General features: G+C 51.6%; 1 protein-coding gene across 1 annotated transcript in view; it reads right to left on the bottom strand.

The window, feature by feature from the left end:
• Nucleotides 1–11,984, bottom strand: part of PDHX (pyruvate dehydrogenase complex component X) — a 68,908-nt gene extending 56,924 nt beyond the window's left edge. Inside the window, exons 1-2 of the mRNA XM_066583500.1 lie at nucleotides 11,793–11,984; nucleotides 2,647–2,730 (exon numbers count right to left, since the gene is read on the bottom strand). Of these exons, the coding sequence (XP_066439597.1) occupies nucleotides 2,647–2,730; nucleotides 11,793–11,910 (202 nt within the window). The 5' untranslated portion in view covers nucleotides 11,911–11,984. The remainder of the gene's footprint in view (nucleotides 1–2,646; nucleotides 2,731–11,792) is intronic.
• Nucleotides 11,985–12,225: the final 241 nt, after the last annotated feature.

The raw sequence follows: 12,225 nt of genomic DNA on the forward strand, positions 1-12,225 counted from the left end.
TGAGAAAAAAAACACAGCAAAACAAAAAGTATCCAAGTTGCGTTATGTGAGAGCGCCCCCTGCTGGCTGTTCACAGACACATCAGAGCGGCGCTGCCTCATCCATCACTATGGGAGCGAGTTCACAGAGTTGGTGAAGATCTGCGCCATTCATCTGAGCGGACGCGGTCTCACCTAGATAAACGTCTGCCACCGGTCTGCGGCCCGCGAATAGACCCGGAGGTTACGGACATTTACATAGGACTGCAGGGAGACTATGGGGTTATAACACTAAAGGCGAGCTGCGTCTGAGTCACGGCACATGAACGCCAGTCCGTGTGCGGTCTGATATACACGGACGCGGCACACGGATACGTACGGCAGCTCCTCTCATCCGTGAAGAGTGGGAACAAATGGAAGCTTCCGAGCCGCGGCGGTGGAGCGATGTTACTGCACGCCGCAGGCGACTCTGGGAGCGCTCGCCTTACAATGCGCAATAACTGTAAGCTTTAAAGTAATGTATCTAATTAGTGCGATTAGGATGACATCCGCACGGCCATCCGGTCATCATCAGATATACGCGTTTTACTGCCAAAACCGGGTGAAAGTAGCGTTTAACGGACCCGTCGGCTGCATACGTTTGATGATGTTTAGCGAGGCATACGCGTCTGAGCGGTTTTTGTTATTTTGTGGGATGTAGACATTACTCCAGAGTCAGATTTGCGACTGTCAGGCGGGCACCACGGAAGGCGGGCACCACGGAAGGCGGGCACCTCGGGAGCCAGGAGCTGGGCGAGTATGACACCATGCAGCACCCAGCTGCCGCCTCTCCCAACAGCTCCACAAGGTAGTTTATGCCGCTGCAGGTAGGTGACAAGTTCCCCGTCACATAATCCTGAAGCACAAAATGAGTCGGTTAAGAACTCTGCTTACTGTAAGTGAACGTCAACAACCTCACCTAAAGAGCCCCCGTCGGCACAACAGCGATGTGCGTTTTATTTTAAAGGAAACCTCTCACCATGTTCACAAGGCAGCGAGACCCCGGGGCCCGTAGGCCTGCTGCCCCCACGGTAATGTGAACCACAGCGGCTCTTCCCAATAAGAAAACTTTGAAGTCTGACTTGAAATGGAGCTCCGAGTCACAGTGCGTCCTGCGCAGACTTCTGCGCTCTACTGCGTGCAGGACGCGGAGAACTACAACACGCTGTGTTCTTTTTTTATGACAGTCTTCCACACAATGTATACACGCAAGTGTGAAGGGGTCAATGAAAAGCAATGTCCTTCTATAGCCTCCATTCGCCGCATGTAATACGCTTTTAAATTACGCTGGCATGAACGCGGCGCAAGACTGAACCTTTAATAAGAAGTTTAAAAAACGAGCTGATAGCAAACTAGAAAATATGACTAAAGCATCAAACCCTCCCAAAATGTCCCAGAATCCCCATACCCATGGTTCCCGGACAGATGAGGGGCGCGAGGCCTACGAATACGGCAGGGACTTCATAGAATTGGTTCCAGTGTGACATAATTACACGCAGCTGTATCCCTCACCCAGAGGATCGATCAACCCTCCTGCTGTAACCATCTCTTCGTTCCTCGTCCAACCCGATATACCTGACCCCTCACCCCTATCCCACCGGTGGGAGGGTAACCGGTAGATCTTTACCTCTCACCGCCAGGTAGATCTATGGGACCTTCAATGTTTCCAGCAGGTACATATACAATGTAACCTCCCGGGGTGGAACTGTGGATGGAGCGACCAATAATAAAGGTGGCGCAGTAAGCAGCATTAAAAGCACAGTTAGACTGCGCTTTACAGCGTTTAACGCACCCCAGTCATTCCAATGGGCGATTTACAGCGCTTCAGGGTGTTTCTGACGCTCCACAACAGAACATACAGCGTTTGATTTAGCACGCATTATAAAAGCTGCGCTAAAACGCTGCTGTGGGAGGCTCCATTTACATGAAATCACTGGTTTAATGCTGTGAAAAACTGCCAGTGTGGGAGGAGCCTAAAAATAAAAAAATATAATAACAGATCCAAAAATAAGCAGCCCCGATGGTGGACGGCGGCGGACTGGGAACAGCCAGCTCATCCAAACGGGTGTCCGGTTTTAAAGCCCTCTAACTCCATCCGAAATTGGAGGCCCAACAACGCTGTTATCGCTGTCGCTCGATCACATGACCACCGTGAACGCCCCATGGAGTGTTACAGCGAAAATCCCTGCGCAGATCGGTGCAGAATCGAGATATAGGTCTGTCTGTCTACACACAAATAGTTTGGGATCCTGGACATTTTGGAGGAGGGTTTGATACATTAGTGACATTTAGTAACATTTGCTAGTTTAATATCATCCACGCACAGCGATTTTTGGGGACATCACCGCCTTTTTCCAGGTAAAAAAAAAAAAAGGAAACTTCACTGAATAAAAGCAAATGGGAACCTTTACGTTTTTTGGTTTTCAAGTTTTGTGAACATCCAATAAATCAATGAAAAGGAAAAAAAAAATTCTGATCCGTTTTTTTTCCTCTCATTTTCTACCTATTCCTCGGCTCCAAAAATGGAGAAGAGACCAGAAACCCCTATTTACACCCTGACACAGGTGTGAATCCCCCCTACAGACATATGGGAGACGTATCGGGCCGACGGACAGACATCTCCTCTCACCTTCCCGCTTCAGCCACTTCACGATGTTCCCTTCCTCCATGGTGGGCGACAGCGCCGGCATACAGACCTGCACGGATGGCGTCCCTGGAAGACAAACGGATGTCATCAGTAGACCTATATATACATATATCTATATACACAGATCAGCCATAACACTAACATCACTGACAGGTGACGGGAGCACCACGGATTATCTGGTGACGATGGCACCTGTCGGAGGACGGCGGGGAGGGGGCGAGATATCAGGCAGCGGGGCAAAGGATCCGAACGACTGACGAACATGGTGATGTGTAGGCAACTGTCGGAGGGTCCCCAGAGCGGCCGGTCTTGTGGGGGATCCCTGGTTGGTAGACACCAAAATGGTCCAAGGAAGTACAATTGGTGACAGGATGGTGAGCGCTCAAGGCTCATTGGTGTGTCGAGGGTGAAGACCACCCGTCGGGTCCGATGCAACAAGTTACTGCTGGTGATAATACAAAGGTGTCAGATCAGAGGGGTCATCGGAGCTCGCTGTGTACGGGGGCCACGGAGCTGCGGGTGAGTAAGACCACCAGTGCTGACCACCTAATGCACATGAGCTTCAGAACCGGACTATGGAGCGATGGAAGGCGGTGCCGGGTCTGATGGATCACGTCTTACATCATGTGGACGCCACTTACTTGGGAAGAGATGGGACCAGGATGAGAAGACGACAAGCTGGTGGGCAGTGCGATGGGCAATGTTCTGCTGGGTACTTAGCTCTTGGCATCATGTGGATGTGACATGTGCCACCTACATAACATGGTGCAGACCAGTACCCCCCTCCATGACAGCGGGACTACTTAAATGGGTCATCAAGGCAGCGCCCACCGGGATACACCAGAGGCGGAGTGGAAGAGCTGCTCCGACCCCGGTGTAGCGGCTGGTGCCCGTAAAACCAGGATTCTAAAGTGAATGGCAGCGGCTGACCACGCGTCACCACCAATCCATTCCCTCCAATCCACAAGCGGTTAGCCGATGACTTGCTGATTGGTTGGGGATTAACCGCTGGGACATCCACCAATCCCAAGACTGCAGCCAGTGCATCCCGATTGCCGAAAAACGGGCAGCACAAATCCACGTCTCCACTCCATTCACTTCAATGGCACTGCCGTAAACGGCCGAGTGCTTGAACTGCGCCATCTCTGTCCATCCCACTGAAGTGAATGGAGCGTAGACCCGGCAATGGCGGCTGCATGTGCGCAACTTCCTGGATCGCGCCGGGATGCCACAAATTAGCAAGTTATTCCCCTTCCTATACTAGCTGTAATAGATCGATAATCGTGGTGCGCACGGACTTTTCCGGACTTCCTGTAAGGTTATAGAAGAATATGATCAACCTTCATGCTCACCCTAAAATGGCAGACAACAGAGATAAATAGCATGCACAGCCCAGCAAATGCAACAAGTCAGGCTTTAACAGGGATTAAGTACAATCTTTCCCTTTAAGCCCCCCCCCACCCCAAGGAGTTTCTGCTTCAAGTACGCCGTCAGACCAAGATAGCTGGGTTGTTTCGTCCAAGACGGAGCGTGTAATTGGCGAACGGTCCCTGGCGCGGCCCCTCCCCCTATTGTTAAGCAGCCATGTGGACTGGGTAAATGGTGCCAAGTGTTATACCTGCTCAGATAAAAGACAACTATGTAATGGGATTAGCAGGATTACATGTAACCAGTCTTAGCGGGTCAGAGGTACATGCCGGGTGACCTCTCACGTTGTGTCACATCAGTCGCCTCTGCGGCTAATTGCCGCGGACCCGTGACCTCCTCCGCTGCCTTTGACCCCTGCCGGTGACAAGGAGACCGGTGGTCGGTGAGCTTCACAGGAGGTCCCAGCGCAGATGGCGACGGAGGACAGACGGATCTCATCCATGCTGCAGAAGCCATTTAAACACCTTTATAATGAGCCTTATGGCCCGTTTACACGCAATCATTAGCACTCAAAATTCGTTCAAACTGAAAAACTATCGCCGGCTTCTCGTTGCGTGTAAAACGCTCGCCGCTCAGTGAGAAGCCAGCGATGTCTGCTAGTCTAAACGCTCGGCACCACCGTCGATGACCTTAGCGGCGACGTCAGCGCTCATAAGGTCGCGTAACCAAATTTCGATCTGTGGAAAAGGGACATTAATGTAAAGCGGATGTGGTAAGTTATAAAGGTATCACCAGTTCACAGGATAGGGGAGAACTTTATGACCGGCAGGGGTCCGACCGCCGAGTTCACCGCCGGTCCTGGAATGGGGTCTGATCGGTCCCTGAGTGAATGGAGATGTCCCGCAGGCGCCGCTGCTCCATTCACATTAATGACCGCGCCAAAGATTGCCAAAGCCCTTGATAATCTCTGGCACTTCTGCTCCATTGACTTGGGAACTGACCGGACTCTTGGTCTTGGATCAGTGGGGGTCCTAGCGGTCGGACCCCCACTGTTCATAGCTATCCCCTATCCTGTGTACAGGAGAGGACATTATAACTTGGCACAAACTCTTTACTCCTTAAAGGGGTATTCCCATCTAATAAAGTAACGGCCCTTATATGTGAGCCAATCATCATTCAGGATCCTTCAGATCCCCGCGCGAATCTGAACGATAATCATCCCGTGTAAACGCATGCAAGGGCTGACGGAGAATTGTTCGTGGGGGAGGGGTTGGGGGGAGGGCTCCCCGGCCGCCCCGCCTCCATGACAGCAGCAGTTTTCGTTCTTTAACAAGAGAAGAAAAAAGAAAAAAAAGTGTTCAACTACAAAACTTTACTCAATGGAGACGCTTTACAGTGAACAAACACAAAACCCACAAGTCTAACTAACGGCTTATCATACATGGCGAGATAACGGGCCGGGTGCTACAGGGGCCGTGCCAAGAGGGGCGCTCAGACTCTCATGTCCCCCTTTTCTCATCACTGCGAGATCGCTTCTCCCATCCGCAGCGACGTCACATTAAATGGAGTCCTGGCCGCACAAACATAGCCACCGATGCATGCAATTCAATGATGTGACGGAACTGCAGGGGGCGCAGTGAGGACAGGTGAAACGGGACCCCCATTCTCAGATTGTTGGGGGTCTCCAATCTGACTTATTACCCATCCTATGAATAGATGAGTCTATCCTGGTGCAGCCCTGTAAGCAGACATGCAGGTCTTGTACCGCGTATGTTAAATGTTGTTGCCCCCCCCACCACCACCTCTTTACTCCACAGGAAATACATTTATGTCATGGGGGTACGGGGTATGTATCCTGCACCATACAAGGTGGGTGCAGGCTGTCTCTGACAACTGACGCCCGCCCACAACGACCAGCGCTCACACTGATCAATTCTGACAGAGGCATTTAACCCTTACCAAGCCAATTTTGGATTCAGGGTTTCCTAGGGGGCTTTCTCTTTCTGACGTTATACAATGGCACCATCTGGTGGCTTAAGCCAGTACTGCAGTATGTGATGCACCAGAGAAGCTCTGACAGTGCAGCGGCCGGAAATACACAGTAACAATACCCAGTCGGACGTTTCCCGACATCGGAGATGTACAGCCTTCAATCAGAATGTTGGAAGACATCAGACAGGGGATCGGAAAGGGTTCAAGGCCCCAATGAGCGTACAGGGGTCCCAAAAAGCAGCCTCTGGGTGAGATTGTGAGCTGCCCTTCGATTGTCATGGCTGCCCAGAGCTGCCATGAATGAATGCCAATCAAGGAATGCCTGTGACACATGTTGTCAGAATGAGGTATAATGCAATACCATGGTATTGCATTATACTATATGAGTGATCAAACAATTGTAAGTTCAAGTTACCCTAAGACATGGGGGAAACATGTTTTGTTAAGTGCGTATCTCCCAGAATGAATGTGCGGGGGTGTGGCGACGGTCCTATTGAAAGTATACAAAGACTCCTTGACCCGGACCCTACAGGCCCGCCTCTCCTTTACCTGATGACATTAAAATTACTGCAAAATTACATTTTCCTATATTTCCTTCTGACTGTACGTTTCCTGTAACTCCCAGAGCCGGAGTATCATCCCGCGACCGATCGCTATCCCCGCAGGGATCGTTACTACATTCTCAGGACTTACAACTACTTATCAGCGCTGTGCCTTTAAGAGGAGACGCGGCCGTCTGGCTTTGCTGCTGGCAGGTGAATGAATGGCTGAACACGTCAGGTGGATACAGAAGAACCCGGTGATGCTGCCGATTACGGTTCTACATTCTGTCAGTGCGAGTTCCACCGTCTATGAATGAAGGGATAACAGAGCGGACGGATGAATTAGCATAAAACCACAGATTTGCGTGAATGAATTATCCAGCGTTTATAGGGATCGGAGAAAAAAAAAGAAAGAAACCCAAAAACTACAAAAAGGACTGCAAATCCTAAAAAAACTAGACAGTATTGATAGAAGTCGGATTCTGTACAGGTGACAATCTGGCGCAGCGTGCGGCTGGGGATTGCACAGATGAGAGGTCTGGCGAGCTGACAGTGCGCCATAGTCCCCTTGTATCTGGCAACCTACTGAGGGCTGACCTCATTAAATCACATTCCCTGCAGGCACAAGGTAAGGCGCACAGGGGAAGCTTGCTAACTGGGCAGAGGGTGCCATCTAGTGGCGACAAAGTGGTATTACAGGTCATTCATGGAATCCCGGATCAGGCACGTGAAAATGTACAGGCAATCAAATACATTGGCTTACGCGGTTTCACGCACAATTGCGTAATACGCGAGCACAGAAGAGAACGTGGCACGTTCTATTTTGCCATGTATTGCACGCAGCGGTAATCAATGCCGCCCATATGCAACTACATTACAGTATGAGCGGCGTATATCCGCGCATCGTCACGAAATGACAGGACGGGAAATGTAAACAAAACATGCGCGGTACAATATCGCTGCCATAGTCTGGCTCTGCAGCGGTGAGACCCTGCGGGACTCACGGATGACAATCACCTGTGGGAAATGCAAACACACAACAAAAACGGATGCATGACGCGCCTGCAGCGAAAATGATCAGTTTTTCATTAACTGAAATCACACGTGTGAATGAGGCCCGAGGGCCCGACCACAGCGCCATATTTATACTGCATATTACATGGCACATAATACGCAGTGAATATAGCCCAATGGTTTCAGTGGGTTCAGCACAAGAGCGCGGATACACGAAAAAATATCCTGCGCGCATCAATGGCTTCCTTGACGCTTGTGTAAATGTGCGTGACATACACGTATTCGTGGCGCTTATGTATACAAAATCAATGCACACGGAGAGGGGAGGGGAGGCGGCTTCTGGGATTATTTTTGGGCTAGAGTTTATATTTCAAGCCCCCCTCCCCTCCTGAAAATCTTCGCCACGGGGAGTGCCCTGCGGAAAGCCTCGCATCCAGGGCTTCAGAAGGATTGCGAGAGCGATCTGGGGGCGCCAATCACATCTCGCCAGTGTGTGGGAGCTCTCAAAAACAGGCAAAATCCACGCCAATTGGTGCAGGTTAAGGCTGGGTTCACACAGGGCGGATTTGCCGCGGTTTTTCCGTTGCGGTTCTGCCGCAGAAGAAATGCTTCTGCGGCAAAACCGCTTCAAAGGTTGGCCTTGCAGATTTTCGTGCGGAAAAATCCGCAAGCGTTTTTTTCCGCAGCGTTTTTTCTTTTTGCAGCGGGTTTTGCTGCGTCCATAGAGGTCTATGGACAAAAAAAGCGCTGCGGAAAAGACAGAAGAATGAACATGCTGCGTCTTTGAAACCCGCGCCACAGTTGCATTTCCGCACTGCGGCTGTGCGGGAAAAGTCCGTCCTGTGAGAAGAGCTTTTTGGCAAATCTCATTTGTGCTGCATTGCACTGCAAACGCAGCGGTTTTGCAACGGCAATCCGCGGCAAATCCGCCCTGTGTGACCCCAGCTTTAGACTAAAAATCAGCTGCAGCTCCTCTCACCTCGCAATCATTAGTCCCTCACTGCAGCGCACAAAGAAGAACTGCTGCCAACGTGCTGCGGCAGCCGATCCCGTCATGCGCCCACCTCCACATAACCCGCTGGCGGCCGTGGTGCTCAGGAGCCCCGTGTGCTGAGGGGCGGTTGGTCACACGATGAGAGGAGCAGCAGATCTGACTCACCAAGACTCTGTTTTTGATGCAGAAATGCTGCGGAATTTCCTGCTGTGTGTGAACATGCCCTGAACCACCAGCAGACGCTCCGCCCGCACATCACGCCCGTTAACAGGACTAAGACGGCTTACGAATTCGCGCAAAACAAATAACTTGGCCAAAGATTTCTGCAAGGTTTTAAAAGTGGAAAACCGGCAGCGTTCACAGCAGCGCCGCCGAGAAAACACCGCCAGGAGTGGTCTCACATCTGCGTCGGGGGCGGCACTGGTCTGCTCTGTCCGGGAAGCAGGAAAGGGGAATCCCTGCGTTTCTGGACGGAACCGAATGGCGCTGGATGGATCCAACTGACTAACGGGGTCCGCCTGCTGTCAGCTTAGCGGCCCGGCTTTGGGACTGAAGAAAGCGCAGCGGGCAGCACTTTTTCTGACATTTTGAGGCGGTTCTGCGATGGAACCCCCAGCCGGAGCTTCCAACACAGATGTGAACCCGGCCTTAGGCTTCACGCACACGGGCGGATCTACGCTGCCGTATCTATGGAAGCCGTCTGACCCGCGGCCTGTCTGCAACGACCCATAGATTCCGCAAAAATATATATCTGTGCTGTGCATGTCCGTGCCGACCATCTGCGGTACAGGAAAGAAGAAGGTATGATGCGGACGCCGGCCGGCATGGGGTCCCACGTGTGGAGTCTGACCTGTGCGGCCGGCATGGGGTCCCACGTGTGGAGTCTGACCTGTGCGGGCGCACGCAGCCTAAGGCTGGATTTGCACGGGACGTAAATCTCGCGAAAAGTCTGCAGCGCAACCGCATGGAAATTCAGCAAGATTTCTACAGCAGAAGAGCTGCTTCAAAACCCGTGCAACTTGGCGCAGATTTCAAGAGGAAACCCCCCCCCCCCGTAGAGAGAAGAGCCCGCAGCGGAGACGGCGATACAACGGCCATGGCGCAGATTTGACTACGGCGCTGCATGTCAGTCCGCAGCGTGTGAGCGAGGGGGTCGCAAATCTCGTCAACGGGTTCAAAAACGCATGCGGAGTTTCTGCGACAATTCCACCCCGTGTGACCCCAGCCTGAGGCTTTAATCACACGGGACACTGATTCGCTATTTTAACGAACCTTTTGCATCCGTTTTTCCCATGCGGTAAAAAAAATGCCGAAACGTACCGACGCTGCATCGCCTCGCTGCGGAAAAAAAATAAAACAATGGCCCCCACGGTCACATGCTTTCATAACAGATCTTGCGACTTCGAGAGGCGGTTTTGATTGCGTGTCACGGCGTTTGAGGTTTTTTGATGCGCCGCATCATTGTGACGGGTGATGAGCATGAAAAAAAAAAATAGAACAGACGGCGCTAGAAAATTGCGGCGTTAGAAACGCTACATTCGAGCGCTAGTCTCCCATTGTAGTAAATGTCGGCGTTGTAGCGCGGTTATCGCACTTCTCCGGACGCTGCACTAATCGTGATCAAGAACGGAGAATGTGACAGCGGCCCTAGAGCTCATTGGTACGACCGCGATTTCACCATGTATTACGCACTTGCTGCACGATACGCGGTGATTGAAGTCTACGGAAGCGCATGGAGTTTCATTGATCCACTCAAATTAGCGTGTAAACACTGCGTGTCGATACGTGAAAAGGATCGCAGCGTGCGCTATATCAGCGCGTCCCACACAGCGAGAGCCCTATACAGGCTCGCAACGCCGTCCTTGCGCAATACATTACATGTGGGCAGTGATACGTACGGGGAATTAAGACAAAAGTCACACTGCGCCCGACCGCGCCGTCTCTGACGACACACAGACCAGCAAAATGCTGCGTGATTTGCGCAGTCGTGTGAATGAGCCCTAGATCAGTGGGGAAACCGATCTGCGGCGCAGAATTTAATCCGTGGCATATCAACTGCAGCAGCCAACTTGTTGCAGAAAACGGGCGGATTTCTGTCATAGACTTCAACGGAGAAGCCATAATCCGTGTCAGAAGCAGCTGACAGTCCGCGGAAAAATACGCAGAAAGCTGTTTTTTTTCCCTCGCCTATAGAAACGCTGCAGACTTTCCACGCGGCAAATCCGTCCCGCGCGTACATAGACCCCCTTCACACAAGCATATGCGTATTTGTGCGCTGCATATCTGCGGAATGAACAATGCATTTTTTGCGCAAGCAGCTACATATTTTGCTGTACTTGTGCGCCCGCAAGGAACATCCATTTCTACGCAGCAAAGAATGGCGCACCGATTGAAATGGCTACTCCGTCTAATGAGTTCCGCATGTGTTCTTTTTCCTACGCAATTACGCGGCGCTCCACGCATCTCCTGGCGTGTTTTGTGTGCCTTCACTTCTATAGGGACTCGGGGTGCGATAATGCGCAGAAAAATAGCAATTTATTTGTTTCGTGCAACCAAAATTTGCAGGAAAACCGCGCACAAACGCCTGGAAATCAACGGGCGTAGTCTCTGCGCATTACACGTGCACGAATACATCTGTATGAAGGCGGCCGCAGAGACGGCGCCGTAAAGCCAAAGCGCGGTCAGTTTATTAGTAGGTCAGGCTTTATTTAAAGGAATGTTCACAAAAACCACATTTTTACGCGATTACGTGAAAACGTTCTGCAATTATCGCCTCCCAGAGGCCAATTGTCTGCAGTAAGCAGACATGACTTATGTATAATGGCGCCTCTTGTATATATACACTCCGTATCTCACAAACGTCAAATAGATCTAGTCAAAGATGGCGCCGGTACGGACAACGGCGCACGTGACGTAAAAGACGCCCAAAACACAGCTGTTGCTAAGGGCCATGCAGCAGCTCCCCATAGCAACCAATCAGATTCCAGCTTTGACTTTCCAGAGGTCCCTTGGAGTGTAGAAGCAGCGCCCTGATTGGTTGCTATGGGTAACTTCCATTGGACAGCTTTGAGAATCCCCCGGCACCGCTATGAGGGGGTGAACACTGTGCAGCCGTGTAATAGAAGCCACTTCACACCTTCCCTCCCCCCTGCTGTGGTACCACAAGCCCCAGCAACTCGCTCTGACTGACCGCTCAGGACATCCCAGCGCCATCTTACCCCATTGCCTCTCAGTCGCATGAAGGAGCCTGAAAGCACCTTGCCGCCCCCGGCCCCTGAGACCAGCAACGAATGACCTAACGATTCCTTGGCAGCCAAATCTCAAGGAGGCCGCCATCTTTCTGCACCACCTCCCGCAGGTCCCTGACAGGGGCTGCCCACCGCCACGCCTGACAGAATATCACGTCATACCACACGGCTCATAAACCCGCTCCCTCTGCCCACAACCCCCGCCGCGGCCATTAATAACACCCTGCTGCGGCTTGTCTTAGAATTATCATAGCGAGAGTCACTTTAGGGACAGAAATCAACAGCAAACACTAGAGGCAAAATAGACGTCCTATAACATAGTCAAATGTGTCTGCAGTCCTGGCAATGGTCGCCTATGGTCGGACGCCATTTTGTTGAAGACCAGGTCTATAGATACACGATG

This window comes from Eleutherodactylus coqui, chromosome 11 (assembly GCF_035609145.1).
Source record: "Eleutherodactylus coqui strain aEleCoq1 chromosome 11, aEleCoq1.hap1, whole genome shotgun sequence".
NCBI lineage: Eukaryota > Metazoa > Chordata > Amphibia > Anura > Eleutherodactylidae > Eleutherodactylus > Eleutherodactylus coqui.